Source organism: Sapajus apella, unplaced genomic scaffold (genome assembly GCF_009761245.1).
Source record: "Sapajus apella isolate SASKATOON/1434 unplaced genomic scaffold, GSC_monkey_1.0 scaffold5, whole genome shotgun sequence".
Taxonomy (NCBI): Eukaryota; Metazoa; Chordata; class Mammalia; order Primates; family Cebidae; genus Sapajus; species Sapajus apella.
This window is the reverse complement of record NW_022436945.1, coordinates 37,286,806-37,307,097: the sequence shown is the minus strand read 5'-3', so window position 1 is coordinate 37,307,097 and position 20,292 is coordinate 37,286,806. Positions and strand designations below refer to the sequence as shown.

At 40.0% G+C, this 20,292-nt stretch overlaps 1 protein-coding gene across 5 annotated transcripts in view; it reads left to right on the top strand.

The window, feature by feature from the left end:
* Positions 1–20,292, top strand: part of TEC (tec protein tyrosine kinase) — a 135,229-nt gene that overhangs the window by 76,818 nt on the left and 38,119 nt on the right. For 4 of the 5 annotated variants that reach the window (XR_004267510.1, XR_004267511.1, XM_032274113.1 and 1 more), the window contains exon 3: positions 19,097–19,201. The exons of the other annotated variant lie outside the window; for it this stretch is intronic. Coding sequence is in view for 2 of the 4 variants with exons in the window: in XM_032274113.1 (XP_032130004.1) it covers positions 19,097–19,201 (105 nt within the window). In the remaining 2 variants the exon portion in view is untranslated. The remainder of the gene's footprint in view (positions 1–19,096; positions 19,202–20,292) is intronic. 5 annotated transcript variants of the gene reach the window in all.

The following is a 20,292-nucleotide window of genomic DNA, read 5'->3' as shown; positions in this document are numbered from 1 at the left end:
CATGTGGCAGAGCTGGGACCCCAGCCCATGCAGCCTGTTTTCCAGAGCTCTGTACCGCTGTACTGCACTGCTTCTGGGTAGCTTTGTGATACTTTTTGGCTGGCCAAATTGTGTGTTTATAGAGGATCAGACATATATTCATCTTTATATTCACTAGAGTATGACTTAGCGATCAAGACAGGCTGAAAAACTGGTAAAATATGTTCTTTGTAACATTACTCTTATGCTTTGAAGATAAATTCTTGACCAAAGATGCTCCCTGCTGTCGTGTATGAAAGGCTGTGAGTTACCAGAGATCAACTGTTCCTAACGTAAAAAGGAAGTGCTAATCTAGTCCCTGGCTGGCTCGGTATTGGTTTCATACTGTAAGATAGAACTAAAATAACAGCCTCAAAGAGTAAAAATAGAGCAGTCACATGAAGCGTCAACTGTCATTTTAAAAACAGAATTGTAAAACCCATGAGGAAAGGGTAATTTCTTTCAGTTTGAAAAGAGTAGATATCGGTAGACACTGGTCATTTCTATTATTCCCTCCTGTAATTTTAGGAAACTGATATTTGTCATGACCTGAGGAAACATCTCATTCATAGCATTTTATTTTATAAGACACAATCAAATTTGACATCAATTTTCAGAAGATCTTTCTTGGAGTCTAGAAGGTAGGTGTGAGGATCTTAATAAAAACTAGTGGCTTTTGCTTTTATTTTTCCTAAAGGCTAGTAGTATGCTTTTCAAAAATAGTATTAGTAGCTAAATTGATCAAGCACTTACCATTTGTTAGCTTTCTTTGAAAAGCTCTGCATGAATTGACTCTTTCAATTCTTACTGCAATCATATGAAGTTCTAGTGCTATTATTCATCCCATTGAATAGCTAATGAAATGGAGGCACAGAGAGGTTAAGTAACTTGTTCAAGGAAATACAGTGAGAAAGTAGCAGAGCTGAGATTCAAACTCAGGCAGTTGGGATTCAAAGTCGTTGTTTTTAAGCAATAAGCTCTATTATAGTGTCCTGCTGGTTCTTAGCCCAGGGAGATGTGTAAACCAGAGTGCCTGCTCACACTGAGTAGGAATCTTCCCCTCTCAGTCTGCTAACTTGCATGCTGGTCTCCTCTGGAAACACCATCATGGACACAGCCAGAAGGAATGCTTTACCATCTCTCTAGGTAGCCCTTCATCCAGTCAAGTTGACACCTAAAGTTAGCCATCACACCTTTGAAGGCTGGTTGCTGCATAGGTGATATAATATGGTACCTCTGTACCACAAGAAGGGAGGTGAGACAGTGGGTAAAGAAGAGAAAACCAGACAGACCAAGCTTCTGTTGAAGGTGCTGGGGGGCACCCAGTGAGTGGCATGGCTGTTGGACAGCAGGGATTCTGTATTTTGCACTCGGGGGTCATCTCAAAATGGCCAGATATTCTGCTACCTGGATGAATGAGAGTTAGTTTCACTGAAGTAATTGAGAATTAGATGCATTAGCAGAAGCAAACTAAGAAGGGTTGAATAGTTTAACTATGGCTCCTAGCTGTGATAGCCAGCCAAGAGTACAACATTGCAGCCTAGATTTCTGTATCTTATTCATTTGCCCTTGATCAATTTGTTTAACCTCGGTGCCTCATTTACCCAATAGTAAATTGCAGATGCTAAATGACTCATTACTTCGGCAAAGTCAGTGGTTCTATAATTAATTATGGAGCTCTTTAAGATTGATGAATGCAAGGAGTTGTGTGCACATGACCTGAATGAGCAGTTGCGCAAACATTGGGATTGTTGTTGTTTCTAAGGCTTGCTTCCTGTTCTGAGCCTAGTATGTACTTTAACACAAAGGACAGCGAAAGCTTTATTAGTAGCAATTAAGAAATGTGCCCATCTCACTTTTACTGGTTTATAATGGACTCTTTTTTTATTCTCAAAAAAAAAAAACATTTGTAAGTAGATTCAGTGACAATTTTGATCAGGCTTTAAAAAATATTTGAGAAGTATTTTTTAACCTTTTATCATGGAATATTTAAAACTTACTCAACAGTAGACAGAATAGTACAGAGAACGCCATTTACCCATCACCCAACAAAATAACCCTAGTCACACCTCCTCCCTCCTCCCTATCTATAACAAATCCCGCCTACTCCCACTGTCTTTCAGAAACCACATCATTTCTTCTACAGATGGTTCAGTACACATCTCCAAAAGTCAAGGAGCCCCCAGCTTACGCAAAATCTTAGTGCCAACACGACACTTCTAAGTATCAACATAACTTCCTTGGTATCATAAAGCACTTAGCCAGTGGAAGAAATTGTTTAAAAAATAATTTTATCTACAGAATATTCCCAGGTGGTAGGTTGTACTACAAAAGTTTGCTGTCAGTTGGTTATTTGCAGCACCAGTTGAATGGATAGGCCTATAGAAACCATAGTAAAAGAAGTGATTGGTACGCATTAAACCCACAAAAACCAATGGAATACGTAATGAGGCAATTCTGTGTATTTGTCTTTGAGTATCTCACTTAGGGGAGAGGTGATGGGCAATTCATTGTCTGCTACTAGAGACCTGGCTCTAAAATACATTTTATCTTTCTTGTGGGTGCTATTATGGTGATTCCTTCTCCCTGTGCCCACTTCCTCACTCCCTGCAACGCTCATCTCCTACTCATCAGATTCCTCAGTAGAGAAGCAAGTGGAAGAAACTTTACCTGGTATGGCTGACTGTATTCACTGAAAAAAAAAAGGAGGGGATGTTTCTCTTTTAGGGGTAGCAAAAGGTATAGGGAACCTGCCATTATATGCAGTTTAATATTTTAAAGACATCTAGAAAACAAACTACAATGTGACTCTTTCACACTGAAGAGGACTAGAGAAACATATAGGGTCAAGTAGCAGCTGATTTAAAGATCAGGTTAATGTTCTGCTTTTGCAGTTCCTTAGCAAAGCTCAGTTCAATTTGAAATAATTTATTTTTCCAGCTCATAATTATGTGCATGCCTCTGTGCCCTCCACTAACATCAGATAAGCAGGGAGAGGGGTTCTTCTTTGTAGGAGAACTGGCTACGTATGGGCAGTGTGGAGACAAAGTTTCCAAGATGCCGTGAGCCTTTCCATGCACCTCTCCGGAAACCCAGCCCCAGGGGAAGGCTTTGGGGGAGCTGCCATAGGATTTTCTACTCTCAGGCTGTCATTTGTCTGGGTTATCACTTCATCCATCCATTGGTCATGGTTGAGACACTAGGAGGTGGGGTGGGAATTGTGTTCCCACGTGGGCTGCTGTGGTAGGTTTTCTTCCACAGATTTGGCCATTTCGTGTTTGGATTACTTGTTGCCCTGCCACCCACGACCTACCCCGGAAATTGCATTTTCTTTCTTGCCCCGTTTAGCATCTGTAACTCTCACTCACCAGAAACTTACAAAGCTTATCTCTCCCAAGTTCCTCTTGATAAGATATCATGTTTATGTGATTCTAGTTATTTCCACTTTCATAAAGATATAAAGTATCATTAAAACCAAAAACAACCCTGAACACATGAAGTGCTTACTGGAGAGCCTCAGAACACACACACGCTACCACTAGAGAAGCAAAGCACTGCTAGTCAGGTTAACCATAGAAGCCCAAGAACTGAAACCTAGGCCAAAGGACCTTCCTTCTTTTTGCTGCTAAGAAAAAAAAAAAAGCCAAAAGACGCTCAGTAACATATCCAATGACATGTCGTCTCTACCTTGATAGTAGTTACGTGTATCTCTGAAGATTGTAATGGGACAGTTACTCTGTCACTTGAGTATTTCCATGTGCAGCAGTATACTTTGATGGAATAGAGAGGAGAGGAACCGGAGTCTGGAATTATTTCCAGGAAGCAGGTCCTGGAGATTCCTGGCATGCTTGTGCCCACCTGGTATGGTATATATCTAAGAGATCTGCAGCGAAAAAAAAAAAAAAAAGATAGGAGATCAAAAAATGAGAGCAAAAACTCTTCTTGGAAATGGTGTAGTTGAGAAAAAGTGGTGGTGCTGGTTATGCTATTCAGGAGGCTGAGGTGGGAGGATCGCTTGATCCCAGGAGTTCAGTCTGAGCAACACAGCAAGAACCCTGTTTCTTACCAAAAAAAAAAAAAAAAAAAAAAAAAAAAAAAATCAGGAAAGAAGGAAAAGAAAAAGTGGTGGCTACAGTTGGATATTATGAAATTAGACCTGAGAAAAGTCTAATTTCTTTCAATTCCACTTAGTTGAGTCCCCTTTTATTTATTTATTCATTCATTCATTGACTTATTCAACAAAGTTATTGGGCATCTTCCAGGTGCCAGGTTGCCAGGTGCCAGGCTCTGCTGCGGGTGCTGGAGAGCCAGTGGCTGTGCCTTTGCCGAGCTTTCAGTTGTGACTTTTATCAGGCCTGCCTTGAAGAAGGGGTGACAAAGAGAAGGCTAGGACTAGACACCAGCTTTGGGAGGAGGTGTTGAATTTATTGTATTTCTTACAGAAATTCATTTAAGACTAAGTGAATCAAATGGATAGGTGAGTTCTTTCTAAGTCAGAATAAATACTAGGGTAGAGCCTTCATTTAAATGAGAGCTGGTCGATTACCTACTTCTAGCCCATTGTAAACTGAGGTTATTTTGGTTAATCTTTTTACTCATTTCTTTCTTTTACCATTGTTGTTATTGCAGTTTTAAGCTTATGATTTAGAACATTAAATTATTACCAAAGAATTTCCTAGTTTCCAAGTGTTCCCAGACTTCAGGGTCCCTGAGAGCAGGGGCCATATTTTTTTCTGCATTATACAGGTTTGCTCCTGTATAATGTAAAACTGCATGTATTTAAATTGCATTATTTGATTAATTTTGACATTAGGTACACACCCATGAAACCATCACTACAACTGAAATACTGAACCCGTCCATCACCCCTAAAAGTTTCCTCATGCCACTTTATCTTCATACCTCCCCCTTCATTCCCACTATCCCTAGGTAATCGCTGATCTAATTTTTGACATGATAGACTAGTTTGCATGTTCTAGAATTCTAGAATAAACAAACTCATACAGCATATACTCTTTTTTAGACTAGCTTCTTTCACCCAGCATATTATTGACAGATATTTATTAGGTTATATCAATATTGCATTTCTTTTTATTACTGTGAAGTACTCCATTGTATGGTTACCACAATTTGTTTCCCTTCTTAATGGATGTTTGGGTTGTTTCCAGTTTTTGGCTATTATAAATAAAGCCACTATGAAAGCTTTTGTGTAAGTTTTTGTGTGGAAATATGCGTCCACGTCTTTTGTGCTTAGTGCATTATCTAGCATATGTATATACTAAGCAAATATTGTCCTGAGGAGTTGTTGGACTTCACCTACATACCTTTTATGGTGTCACTCTGTAGTCTAACTGGAGTGCAGTAGTGCCATCATATAGCTCACTGCAGCCTTGAACTGGGTTCAGGCAACCTCCTGCCTCAGCCTTCCAAATAGCTGGGACTACAGGTGCACACCACCACACCTGGGTAATTAACATTTTTTTTTTTTTTTTTTTGTAGAAACAGGGTCTTGCTATGTTGCCCAAGGTGGTCTTGGCCTCCCAAAATGCTGGGCTTACAGGTGTTAGCCACTGTGTCCTGCCTTGCTTATATTTCTATGGTAATTGATAAATAAGACCAAATTACTTTTAAAAATAGTTATTTAAAATAGTATTTTGTTTTAAGAGAAAGAACGTTCTGCTATTATCCTATGTCCCTAGTTTGTTCTGTGATATTTTATGCATTATAGTTGAACTTAGCTGTCTACTCCTATATTTATTGGATTCCTGGAATATTTACTGAATTTGCCCTTAAGGAGAAAGTGAAGAAATATTGGTATATTACCTAATGGAACAATGTAAATGCCAGTGAAATATTTAAAAGATCTCTACTAAATATTTTTTCTTATTGAATTGTCTAACAAAATTAGAGAGTATATAATATTAAAAATTAAGGCTGTATATGTGGAAAAAAGTTTAAATGCTGAACAATTTTATAAACCTTATATTTAAAGGCAAAAACCATTAAACTAAGTAACTGACAGTAAGTGATTGTGGATTTCCCAATAAATTGTGCTATGTGCCTGTGAGCATCTCACAATTAATCCTCAAAATAATCTAGGAGATAGGTTATGTTAATTTAATAATTTTAAGATCCCCATTTTACAGATAAGGAAATAGAGACCAGAAGAGGTTAATTAATTTGCATGGAGCCATGGAGCTGACATTGAAACACAAGCTTGTCAGTCAAGCCTGGGTGCTCAACTATTATGTGATATTGACTTTGCTGTGTTAAAGTATTGAGACAATACTGAAAATATTGTGGCACGTTCAATAATTTTTTTTAAAAAGTCCTCTAGCAGCATAGTCAATTGCTGTATACATTATTCACATACATGTCTCTGAAAGTCAATCGACTTTACGGGTTCATCGGTTTTAAACTTCCCTAAAAACTTCTGATTTTATATTTAGAATAACATTTTTGTACTTTTCTCATTGTTTACATTTGCCAATCTGTTTCTAGTCACTTCTTATTTGTCTCAGGAGACAGCAATAGTCAGTTCTTTTTTCTTTAACAAACAAATCACCATTGTCTCATGCGCTTGAGGCTCTTTGGCAATGTTGATCCAGCTGTGATCCACAGATAATGCTTTGTGATTATCTTTCTATTTCTTGTCTGAAATTTTAAATAAGTTTTGGCTGAGAACTTTGATTCGTCTTGCTAGGGTGTCAAAATGGTATCCATGACTTATTTCCTACCTCAATTAGACATGCTTTGTAGGTGGGAAATCTATCCCGTATTGATTTGGTTCTTGCTAAAGAGGTTTCTGACATCACATTGGTCTGAAATCCTGGACTCAGAGAAATCTGCCTCTCAGGAAATTCCAAGTGAACCTGGGAAGATAATTTTAGCAGACATGTGGAGGGTAAGAGGGTTTTGTTTAAGTGTAATGACAAATTGGAATTTGGTATAGAGGGTTCCTCTGTGGGCTTCTATTTCTTTAGAAATTGGCTCCATGAGAGCTTAAACTTTACGTGTGGCAGTTAGTAGAGTTAATTCAGGTTTTTTAAAATAGAAAAATCCATAGTTATAATCTGGTTAACAGTCATCTGGCATTTCAGTCCGTATTGAACAAGCCTCCGGTCAGCATACATACTCACTAGAATTGCAGGAAAAGTACTTAAGACAAATGAAGTATTTACATGTTATTGCTTACAAATTTAAATATTAATGTTTGTGGTGGTAGTTAGCACCCTACTTCCCATGATGCTTAGCTCTGAGTGCTAAGCAGATGGTAGATATTTCATATACTAGATATGGCCAGAGACTGTCCTCCCTCATAGATCTGCAAAGTCGGAGTCCTTTCTGTTGCTTTCACCTAGTGTAAATTTCCCACAGGTGTTTCTGCTCTTGCAACTTTTGGAGAAGTAGCATGGTATAGTGGTAATTGGAAGGCTTAAGCAAGTTGATATGCATAAAGCCATAAGACAGTACCAGGCACACAGTGCTATTATAAGTCTTACCTTTTATTCTTTATTATTTGAATATGGGTTACATCAGATACCATGATTTAGTATATTTCCATTTACCACATGAAGTCGGATCATTCTGCATCTTTGCTGCCAGATTCAGAGCCCAAATGCCAACACTGAGTTTCATTTAAAGTCTTATTTCCTGGTGAGACATTTCCCCATGTACTACTCTGGGCTGAAAACGTGTCCAGGTGGGAGATGTATCTCCCAAAGCGAAATATTGCCATGAAAATCCATTGTCTATTTCTGCATTTTCTGTATCTTTTCAGTAAAATATATTGAAAGTTGGGGGGTGAGAATAAGTACGCATTTTGGATTTGTCTGGAAATGCTTACTTCTCAGGAGAGGTGGCTGAGAGTTACTGTGTGTGACATTTGTGGGGGTTTTACCTAAACATCTCCCTATAGATTGAATCTTGTTATGTGTAAGTCAGTGTTCTCAGTATACTCTTCACACATGCAGTGGGGGGGGGTGTTAGGGCAGCCCAATGGTCGAGGAATACAGTGACAGGTACAAAATAACACACGTCAAGGAATGTTAGAATTCAAAATAAAGAGGTAATTTCAGAAGTGTTGCCCAAACTTCAGCCATTATATATGCTGCTTACATAAATTTGCCATATATGTGCCATCTGTAAAGCACTATTTAATGTTTCCCTTTATATAATTTGATGGTTTTTCCTTAGAAACAATGATTTGAAAAGGAAACTGTATCAATCAGTAACTGAAAAACCATGAGTAAAAGGTAATTATAAAACTATATACAATAAATACAAATGTTTATCCAAGTTCCACCTAAACCCACCTCAGCTTATTGAGATATGTAACTGATCTTTTTCCTGGCAATTCATGCGTGTGTGCACAAACACACACCTTGTTATATTGCTGTGTACTTTCCATCAAGCATCATCATAAGAAAACATTTTCTTTAAAGTTCTAGTACTATTAAAAAGAATCCTTTTTAGTCCTATATGTCTTGACCAGAGACGTCCATAGTATATAAAAGTGAAAAAAATGCAACACGATCCCAAATATAAATGAAAGTACCTGTATGTGAATGCACACATATGCGTGCATGTTTATGTCTGTGTGTACATGTATATATAACATACATACATATGCTCATATGAGTATTCTAAAAAGTGTAGGAGAATACTTGAATTGTTAAATTACTTTTGAGAGGTATTGGAATGACTTGGAAGAAGGTTTGCTTCTTCTTGTTGCAGTGACCTGGAAAAAATTAAATAATGAAGATTATAAAGAAAAAAAACCTCAGAAACCACCATAGCACTCTTTGGGAAGCACTGATTTATCAGTCAGTAAAAAATCTGAGGCATTGAGTAGCTGAGGTGTGGAGTCTTCTTAATCTAGAATATATTATTCAGGATAGCTAACTGCTGTAACTTATAATACCCTGAAACTCATGCCTTAGCACAATAGGAAGTTTCTTTTTTCCTTACATTATATATAACTGTCTTCCACATGGTGATTCAGGGACCCAGGCCTCTTCCATCTAGTGACTTCATTGTTTTTCAGTCCCCACAATCTTCCAGTGGATCTTTTGAGTTTATTAGGGCAACAAAGAAGGGGATGGAATAGGAACGATAGCGTGAAAGGTTTTGGAGTACCAGAAGTAATGTTATGTCACTTCTGCCTATGCCCCCTTGGCTAGAGCTCAGTCTTATGGCCTCACCTAAGCGCATGGAAGATAAGGCAGTGCAATCTAGCTGGGCCAACTCTTCAGAAAGGGGAGGAAAAATGTGGCAATCAGAGATCACTAGCATAGTCCTTGCTCCAAGGAATTTGTAATCTTTGGATTGAATTTATTAATTTTGGCATTTGTTGAATTCAGAAGTCTGTTACATGAAACTTAGGAAGTAAAGAATCTATATACATTTATTTTTACACAATGTATTGTAATTTCTACCAATGCTAAGAATTAAACAACTTAAATCACTTTTAGACTTAATTCAAAACACATAGGTTAGTAAGTTTTGCTTTCAACTGTGATAAAACACACCTGGTGATAGGTTTTAGCCCTGGGGCCACAAAGGGGAGTTGTGAAGAAGGTTGCCAGAAGTATAGAAAAGTCTTACATGGTCATAAGATCACTTAGGGGAGAAAACAACACTTGAATTTTAAATGCAGTGAAAATATATCTCCAGAAACTTCATAATTGCCTACATCAACATGATCTTATATGAAGATTATTCTGTGATTTTGGAAATGACATTTTTGCCTTCATATTTCCTGTAGAGATTTTCATCTTCCTGTTTTTATTCTGGATATTACTTTAAAAACCATAATCTTTATAATTATGTCATGCTTGTATATGTAATTACTGGCTTCTTAATATGTTTCTTTTTCTTTTTAGTGTAAAAGCATTTTACAAAATACCAATCACCCACATAAGTTACTATTATAAGCTAGTTTAAAGGGAGGAAAAAAATAATGAGATACCAAGTAACAGGATGCCAAGTTTTTGTTAGAGTTTTTTCATTGGTAAAGAGGGGGCAGTTTCTCATAGAAACTTCTCTTAGAAAGGTCTGTGTAAAAGTTATTCCCAGTATTCACAAGAAAAATGTCAAATCCTCCTGAGATTTTGTTTGTTTGTTTCTCTTCATTAATGTGTTCTGCTGTACTTAAAACCCATTCTTTTAAATCTGATCTGAGTGTAACGGAAAAAGACTACGTGCATGAATAGAATAGGCCTTTTAGGGTCATTTGGGATTTTTATTAGAATACGTCATTCATTTTCTTTTCTGTTAAACAGTTGACTAGAACTCTTTATTCTTCCACTACTGACTCACCCAAACTTTCATTGTAAATATGATCATTTGTCTCTGTAACCTTAGAACATGTCAGGTTTTTGTACCTTCCATAAGGGCCACAGATTTTGGGTGGTGTGTGTTTCCAAATCTCTATTATGGTACTTTGGTATCTGTACCTTGCAGATGGTAGAAGGACACTGCAGTCAACATTTACAGAACGTGGCTGAAGGACTAAACCAAGTTCACAAATTAAATACAAATTGTCATGATGGCATGCAGTGAATGCTGGCCACAGGTTTAGTGCTATGCATGTGTTGAAAACTACAAGTTCTAAATTTTATCTTCTCAATTTGATGACATGTTTTATCCCCCACTGATATTTAGTGTGTGTGTGTGTGTGTGTGTGTGTGTGTGTCTGCATGGTCCTTTGTTGCTAAACATGCCATTTTAGCAGTCTGTCTTTGGGTTTGTATTTGGGATCTGTTTTAATTGTTGTGGCCTGCTGAGAAAGAACAGAGGCAGACTGAATACAAAACAATTTAATGGTACAAAATGGGTCCTAATGATAGGATAGCAATATATGTACAAACAGAGGTTCTCTATAATTGGAATTGAGAGAAGGGGTGGGAGAGGGTGTCACGTGGCACACAGTAATATAAGTATATGGATGGAAAAAACTACTTAGAGAAATTCATTTCCAGCAAGCACTCCATCTGTCACATCCAAGTAATGTTAATTTCACTTTGTTTGCTGTATAGTTTTGTTTGCATTTAATCTGTGAGCTTGCTTTGGTTTTATAGTTGTATAAGAGCTATAAGAAGTTTCTACTGAGTTTATGTTTGCACATAGTTAAGTAATATCAAGTTACTTAAGTATAAGTGGCACTTACAAATTCAGGATTGGAATTAGAGTTCAAATCCTGGTTTATTGTGTGACTTTGGGCAATTTAATTATACTCTCTAAGTATTGATTTCTCCATTTGCAATGTGGGGGTTACAATAATTCTCATGTTATAATGCTGTGAGGATTCATTGAGATTATCCACATAAGAGGCTAACATAGTGCTGGTTTATATTGAGTGTTCTATAATTGTTAGCTATGGACATAAGATAATTCTTTTTTATAATAAAAGTCCATAACCATTCAAGCTTGAAGGACCTGGAGTCAGATAAAAGCTTTACTGTTTTTGAGATATTTCAGTTCCACTCTGGCTCAGCCTCTACAATCCTTAGCCCAGCTCATAACCTCTCAGATGCTCAATTTCCTGCAACTTCCTAGGGTTACTGTGAAAACTGATAGTATATGTTACCATTTGGGGAGTGAGTTTGTTTTAATCAGTGTTCTCCAGAGAAACAGAGCCAATGGAATATATATAGATATATATGAGGAGATTTTTTATGGAAATGAGCTCATGCGATTGATTATGGAGGCTGAGAAGTCCCACAATTTGCCATCTGCAATGTGGAGACACAAAATGGTGTCCAGAGAGCCAAGAGCACCAAAGTCTGAGAGCAGGAGAAGGCGGACGTCCAAGCTTTACAAGAGAGCTTGCTTTCCCTCTGCCTTTGTTGTTCCATTTGCACCCTCATTGGATTGGACGATACCCATCTGCGTTGGCAAAGGTGGATCTTCTTTACTCACTCAGCTGATTAAAATGCTAATCTCTTCCAGAAACACCTTCACAGACACCTGAAAATAATGTTTTACCAACCATCTGACATCTGAGTATCCCTTAGCCGACTTAGGTTGACACATAAAATTAACCATCACAGAGTTCCATGTGTCAGACACTGTTAAGCACCTATGAACATTATCTTTAATCCTGCCCATAGCTTGGAAAAGAGAGCAGCATTGTCCTGTTTCTACAGAGAAAGGAACTGAGGCACAGAGAGAAAACCAGGATTGTCCTAGGTCCTATGGCTTAAAAGTGGCAAAGCAGAGGCTGGAAGTCAGAATTTGCTTGTTTCCAAAGCTCATGCTCCTTCCCTGAGGTCCTCCTACAACGCAGACGGGATTCACCCAGGAGATTTCCTCCGCAGCAAGACACTGGGAGCAGCCACAGAAGGAATCAAAGTTGTGATGTGGGAAGGGGAGGAATCATTTGGAATATTGGAGGGACATCCTGGCAAGCCTTTCGCTGTGCATGGTGGGGACTCTGGATGCCTAGGGAAAAGGACAAGAGGGTGTCCTGAGATAAATGACTTCTCAGATCACCTGGGACCAGCCTGGTTATTTTATACACTTTTTTCCTCTTGTAATTTCTTTAAATCAGGATGGACATTGGTATTATTAAAATAGAGTATTATGGAAATTAAATAAAAAACAGTGTACCTTGTAAGTGTTGCTGGGAGACAGAATCTCTTCCATCTAATTCCCAGTTCTATCATTCAGCTGATGTGTAGTTTAAAGCAAGTTATATTTCATTTTTCTGCCTCGTTTTCCCATGTATACTGGTTTACAAATGTATAAAATGGTCATTGTGTACTTCCATTTTCAAGCTTTGCAAAATGTGCGAGAGGACACACACACACACTCACACACACACACACACACACACACACACACACACACACAGCATTGCCCATGATTCTTTGCATACTGGATCAGCACACTGTTGAATTAATATCTACTAAGTGTCAGGTGGTCTTCTCAGCTCAGAAGATTCACGGAGGAGTCAAAGGTGAATCAGGGAAAGTCTCAGCTTCATCATGATTTTTGGTTTGGTAAACAGTGCAAAGGATATAGAACAGAAGGGAAATAAAACACATTAAAAAAGTAATGACCTTGGACAGTTCTCCTTGGGTCTTTTTTTTTTTTTTTTTTGAGATGGAGTCTCACTCTGTCACCTAGGCTGGAGGGCAGTGGTGTGATCTTGGCTCACTGCAACCTCCGCCTCCTGGGTTCAAGAGATTCTTGTGCCTCAGCCTCCCGAGTAGCTGGGATTACAGGTGTGTGCCACCAAGCCTGGCTAATTTTTGTATTTTTAGTAGAGATGGGGTTTTTCCATGTTGGCCAGCCTGGTCTTGAACTTCTGACCTCAAGTGATCTGCCCCCCTTGGCCTCCTAAATTGCTGGGATTACAGGTGTGAGCCACCATGCCCAACTGGGCCATAGTATTAACAATAGCATATAGCATACGTCAGGAATCATGAAGTATTTTCTTACTGAAGAAATTCTAAAGGATAGTCTAAATGGAGAAAAAAACTCTGTGTTCCTTCTACGTTAACTGTTCAGAAATCATTTCCCAAAGTTCTTATTCCTAAAGGATCCCTCTTTGGAAAAGCTTTGAAAAGCTGTCATGTCAGGAGTTAAAGTTGGCTCGTGGAGAAAGTGCATGAGACAGCACGCCTCACTCAGTAACTTTCTGTTCTATGGTGAATGCTTTAACTCTTCTAATCCATTGATTGATTGATTGATTGATTGAGATGGAGGGTCACTCTGTCCCCACTTCAGGCTGAAGTGTAGTTGAACTATCTTAGCTCACTGCAACCTCTGCCTCCCAGGTTCAAGCTATTCTCCTGCCTCAGCCTCCCAAGTAGTTGGGAATACGGGTGCACGCCACCACGCCTGGCTAATTTTTGTATTTTTAGTAGAGATAGGGTTTCACCATGTTGGCCAGTCTGATCTTGAACTCCTGAGCTCAGGTGATCCGCCTGCCTCGGCCTCCCAAAGTGCTGGGATGAGAGGCATGAACCACCGCACCCGGCCCCTTCCAATCCTTTTCTTCCTCAGCCCTGCCTAACCTCCCATGGTTACCTTCAGATGTGGCTAGAATAAGGTGCCACTGTATATACTGCATATGTGTTGCGAAAAGCCAATTGTCTTTATCTGTAAAGAAGGCGCTAAGCATTTCTGTGGCAGAATTGTCTTTATCTATAAAGGTGGCACTAAGCATTTCTGAGTTCTAACCCCATCTTTTAGCTTCCACCTGGTTGTTCAGTTGTCCCTCAAACATTTCCCAGCCCTGCCTCCTCACGCCCGACTGTCTTTCTGTGTTCCTTCTCTTGATTCATGGTGTCAGTGTTGCCTGGTCACTCAAACTCAAAATCCCTGAGCCCCCTCACTCCATGTCTTAATCCCCATATTTAAGTGGTCACAAAGTTCTGTGGACTCTGCCTTGTCAATTCTCTGGCGTCTTTGCTTTCCTTACCCTACCTACTGCCCCTGACTTGGTTCAGACCCTCATCTCTCACCTGAACTATGATAGCAGCCGCCAAGCTAGCCTCCCTGTCTACACTCATTCCTCACTTGCCATTAATCATTGCTTTTTAGAAACATACCCCAGGACTGGACTCTGATTCTCCATTTAAAACTGCTCAGGATAAACCCAAACTTGTAAGGCTGGTGCGTAAGCATCTTCCTAAAGGGGCCTCAGACAGCCTCTTTGGTCTCATTTCCTACAGTCGCCCTGAACCACCCTGAGCTTCAACCACAGTGAATTTCTTTCTGTTCCCTAAATACTCAGCACGTTGTTGTTTTGCAGCCTGAAACTCTCTCCCTTGTCTCTGTAGTAAAAGTCATACTTATCCTTTAAAAATAAAATCAAAATGTCACTTCCTTCCTGAAACTTCCCCATCTTCTTGTGGCCCCATCACTGCCTCACTCTGTAGGATACCACAGGAGAGCGTTACTTGATCATTACTAGACTGAATCATCTCTCTTCCCCTTCCACCCATCATATTATTGTGAAATCCTCATGAGGAGACCCTCACCCCTCCTTTCAAAGCTTTGAAACTCCAGCACTCAGTACAGTGCTTGTTTCCCAGTTGGGTTGGTGTCCTATAGTTTTTGCCAGCAGAATAGAATAAAGTAATGAATGATCAATTTACATGTGAATCATTATCTGCTAGTTTCATAACAAGATATTTGGAGAAAGTCAGTTTGAATATTGTTAGGTTGGTTCAAGGGTAATTGCAGCTTTTGCCATTGCTTTTAATGGCAATAATTGCAATTACTTTTGCACCAATCTAATAGTACAGGATATTAGGAGATTATTTATCACAGAGTATGAATTTGGGGGATATAAGTAAACTCAAGTCATCCCAAATTTTCTTCTATATGTTTATTCACATCTAACAGCTGCTTTTAGAAGGCAGGCCAGGTGGTACATGGAGATGGGTGTTTTGGAAGCAGAACAGAGCCTGCTGCTCCCAGGGCTAGATAGTTATTTAGCAAACACATGCAGATCTTGTACTATGGGCCAGACGTTCCTCTCAGCATTTTGCAAACATCAACTCATTTAATTCTTCTAACAAACCTAGGAAATAGATATTACTATTATTCCCATTTTACAGATGAGAAAACTGAGGTCAGGTGGAAATGTGTTTTTTCTTTACATCTACTGTTCATTTCATTGAGATTTCTCTTCCTGCCATTCCTCTTCTGAAATGTAAGCCATAGTTCTTGGTGCTGTCTTAGCATCTTTTTTGTATGTAGTACTCACGGTTGGGCGTGGTGGCTCATGCCAGTAATCCCAGCACTTTCAGAGGCTGAGGCGGGTAGATCACCTGAGGACAGGAGTTCAAGACCAGTCTGGCCAACATGATGATATCCTGCCTCTGCTAAAAGTAGAAAAATTAGCTGGGCGTGGTGGTGCGTGCCTGTAATTCCAGCTGCTTGGGAGGCGGAGGCAGGAGAATAGTTTGAACCCGGGGTGTGGAGTTTGCAGAGAGCCAAGACTGCACCACTGCACTCCACTCCAGCCTGGGAGACAGAGCAAGACTCCGTCTTGAAAAAAAAAATTATATATAGTGCTCACTACATTACATGATAGTTGCTATGTCAGTGTGTTCCACAGGTAGACCTGGCACATTACTTGATTTTAGTTTCTTTTTCAGTAAAATGGGCATAGTAATCCTTACCTTGCAGAGCAGCTGGAGGATTGAAAGAGCTGGTGCAATTCCAGGGCTGCATGCTCAGGAAATGAGCTTTTCCTATCCTGTCTTTTGTCTTCCTTGACACAGTTGTTGATACAAGACAGGTGTTGTCCTGTGAGAAACTGAAGGGAAGGGAGAAAAGGAAAACCAGGACAGCCCAAAGTCAAGGCCACTACGGGCGCAGAAGGGTGTCAGCACTTGCAAATCTTCAGACAGTAGCTTACAATTCAGAGAAGACTGTGGGTTTGATTATCACTGACGATTTTGATCACAGCCTTAGCAGACCGTGAGGTGAAATGAAAACTGAGCGTGTACTGTCTTCTCCTTTAGGAACAGAGGAGAAGGGTTAGAGTAGAAGCAGGTAGAAAGCATGCTTTCTGGTTAAATAGGAGAACCCTGCATATGTCTATAGGCAGGGTGGGTGAAGCTCTTAGCAGAGAATGACCCGGAAGGATGTCTTTCCTTCTCCCTATCCTGGTGGAAAGGCTGCTTAGAACCCCTGATGTCCATGCTGGGACTTGGCTCCATGAGTCCTCTCACCTCTTTGCGGCTCAGGCATCTGTCTCACAGCCTAGCAGTCTTTGGGGTTAGTTCAGGGCCTGGGTGACGTATTCAACTTGTCGCAGCTGCACTTTCCTCATCTGTAAAATGAGGAGAATAATATCCACCTCATAGGGAGATTGTGAGCACAGAATGAAATAATATGTGTTCAGTACCAATGACAGTGTCTCAACTATTGTGTCTTTTTAACTTTCTCTTAGTGACAGGATGGAAGAGAAGTAAAAACGCTAAAATCTTAGCATGTTCTTGAACTGCAGAAGGAAGAATTTGGGGATGTGCCCATGGGATAACTGCTGTCTCCTCTGTAAAGCAGAGAGGGAGGGAGTCCACTGAGGCAAGGGGAATGGGAGGTTTATAGTTTTGAGGGCACTGGTAGTTACCCTGGAGGCCACTGAGTTCTTTTCACTAGAGATATACACAAGGGCTGATGAGCAGCAGCAAAGGCCTGGCTGGGAATAGAGATGGCAGTTAGGATCATGTGTAACCCTCCGTAGCCAGGTGTGAAGGGAATGGGGAAAGATGTGGATGGAACAGGGGACTGACAACTGTTGTATTAGTACATTCTCACACTGCTATAAAAACATACCTGAGACTGGTAATTCACAGTTCTGCATGGCTGGGGAGGCCTCAGGAAACTTACAATCATGGCAAAAGGGGAAGAAGCATGTCTTACATGGCAGCAGGTGAGAGCAAGAGAGCACAAATGAGTAAAAGGGAAAAAGCCCCTTATAAAAACTCTCAGATCTCCTGAAAACTCACTCACTCTCACGAGAACAGCATGGGGGAAACTGCCTCCATGATGCAGTCACCTCTCAGTAGGTCCTGCTCTCAACACATGGGGATTGTAGGGATTACAATTATGAGATGAGATTTTGGTGGGGGCACAGAGCCAGACTATATCAAGTGTCAAGGGGGTGTGGGGTTCTAGTGTGTGTATGTTTGGGGATATAAATATGCACTGGGGAGATGACAGCCAGAGTCCTCTAGTCATATGGGAGCTGCTGATGGCCCAGGTGAGTGGGACAGGTGTGGAAGTCCTGTGGTGACAATGAGGATGCAGAGCAGGTTCCTGGGTTGGGGTGGGGACCCCAAAGCTTGTGGCCAGAGCTGGAGTTTCAGAATATTAGATAAAATAATTTTCAATGACAAAAGCCAGGGGATGGCTGGTATCTCAAATACAATGTTCTTCATCTCTCTACTTTTTTTTCTATTCTTTGTCATATGAATGCCTACCAATGAAAAAAGTAACCTTAGTCTTTATGCAACTTTTTGTGTGAAATTCATCTGTTAGTATTATTCAGTAAATATTTTTATTTCTACTTTGTGTTTGTAATAATGTTTAGTGATTGCATTATATGATCTTTGCACATGCTGCTTTGTATTCTTTTGGATTTTTCCCTAGGATAAGTTTCCAAGTTTGGGATACCGATTTTGGAGTGAGGAGTCTTGATGGGCTGTTAGTTAACTGCTGCAGGCAGATCTACAGCAGGCAGGGAGAGCAGGCAATGGGGAAGAAAAATAGAATAGTTAACAATAGAGTCTGAGCGGAAGCTTTCTGTAAATATTTTAAGTCCACCTCATGTAACTCTCAGTTCTGCGTGCTGCCTCTACTGGAGGCGTCTACCCAGGTGAAGGGGAAAAGGAGCTGGCTGAAGGTTGCATCTGTGATTGAGTAAATGGAGTTTTGCTTGGCTTGGTCTTTGACGCTTTCTTTTTGGGGACTATCATCAAGAATATGAAGAAATTGAACAAAGTGTGTATCTGGCAGGGGCAGGTAGCAATGAAAGGGAGTTTGTCTGTTCTGGAGTTATTTAGTTTTTTGAAACAGAGCCTCACTCTGTCGCCCAGGCCTGGAGTACAGTGGCTAATCTTGGCTCACTGCAACCTCCACCTCCTGGGTTCAAGCGATTCTTGTGCCTCAGGCTCCTGAGTAGCTGGGATTACAGGCGCCTGCCACCATACCTGGCTAATTTTTGTATTTTTAGTAGAGACAAGGTTTTCGCCATGTTGGCTAGGCTGGTCTTGAACTCCTGGCCTCAAGTAATCCACCTGCCTTGGCATCCCAAAGTGTTGAGATTACAGGAATGAGCCACCACACCCGGCTTATTCTGGAGTTTTTTGAGGCAGGACAGAACAATTTCATCTTGATACATTAAAGGCTTTAATAATTTTGATTATAATAATCACAGCATTAGTATTTTGAAAAATTTTAGCAGTTAGTGGAAAATATGATTTAGATGATTATTAAAGAAATTGCAATATTTTGAATCAGAGCAAAATTTCACTAAAAATATTACTGTTAATAATATTTTTTCTTATGTCTTATGATTGTAATGCTTCTCCTTTTTTTCTTTTAACAGAAGAAATACAGAAAGGGGTTTATTGATGTTTCAAAAATCAAGTGTGTGGAAATAGTGAAGAATGATGATGGTGTCATTCCCTGTCAAAATAAATATCCATTTCAGGTGAGCAGGTGTATTTTTGTGGCAGTGCAGTGCTGGGCTTAGTCACGTTTGCTCTTTGACATTACGGTTTCCTGTCCTTGCTTGGTGGCTGATTGGCTGATTTCTAGGTTCATTTGCCACTGTAACAGTTATGACTTTTCTTCATTAACTGCTTAAGTCCTTGTGGAAACATTATTTTATTCTTGTTTTGGTCTGTTAGTTTCTATGAGTGACCCTCAGTTTCCAAGCTCCAAACCTTATTTACTACTATTCAGATTTTTTTTTTTTTTTTGAGGCAAAGTCTTACTGTGTTGTCCAGTCTGGAGTGCAGTGGCCTGATCTCAGCTCACTACAACTTCCACCTCCCAGGTTCTAGTGATTCTCCCACCTTAGCCTCCCGAGTAGCTGGGATGACAGGCATGTGTCACCACACCTGGCTCATTTTTATACTTTTAGTAGAGACAGGGTTTCACCATGTTGGCCAGGCTGTTCTCAAACTCCTGACCTCAACTGATCAGCCCACCTTGGCCTCCCAAAGTGCTGGGATTACAGGTGTGAGCCACTGTGCCCAGCCTACTATTCAGATTGATCGCAGAGCAGTTACAATAAGGAGTCTGGGCTAAGACTGAAAAGTGAGGGTTGAAGTCTTTCCTATGAATTTGGGAAATTGAGAAGTGAAAGGCAGGAGTTATCCTCAAACGGAAATGAGATTAAAAGGCTGCTTGTGATGAGAAAAATAATATTAGCCTTATATATTTGTTAAACTGTACTTTTTTAGGGTAATTATGTTATTTTTCCCCCTCATAATGATTCTGTTGCATAAAGAAGGTAAATATCCCATTATTCTCATTTATGTCTGAGGCTCACCTGTTAAACAGCTTCTCCAAGGTCACCTTGTCAATGAGAAGCCTGCCAAGCCCACACACATGCATCTCCTCTCCAGAAGAGGAGGGTCTGGCATCCTGAACCGCTCTGCATTTATGCCGGTATCTTGGTCCCAACGTGCCTTGAGAACTCTGGAGTGCGAAGTTGGATCCTGATAATCTGGAGCTCGCAGCTCCTCCCAGCACCTCACCACTTCCTTCTCTGCTCAAGGATGTTTTTATGCTCTC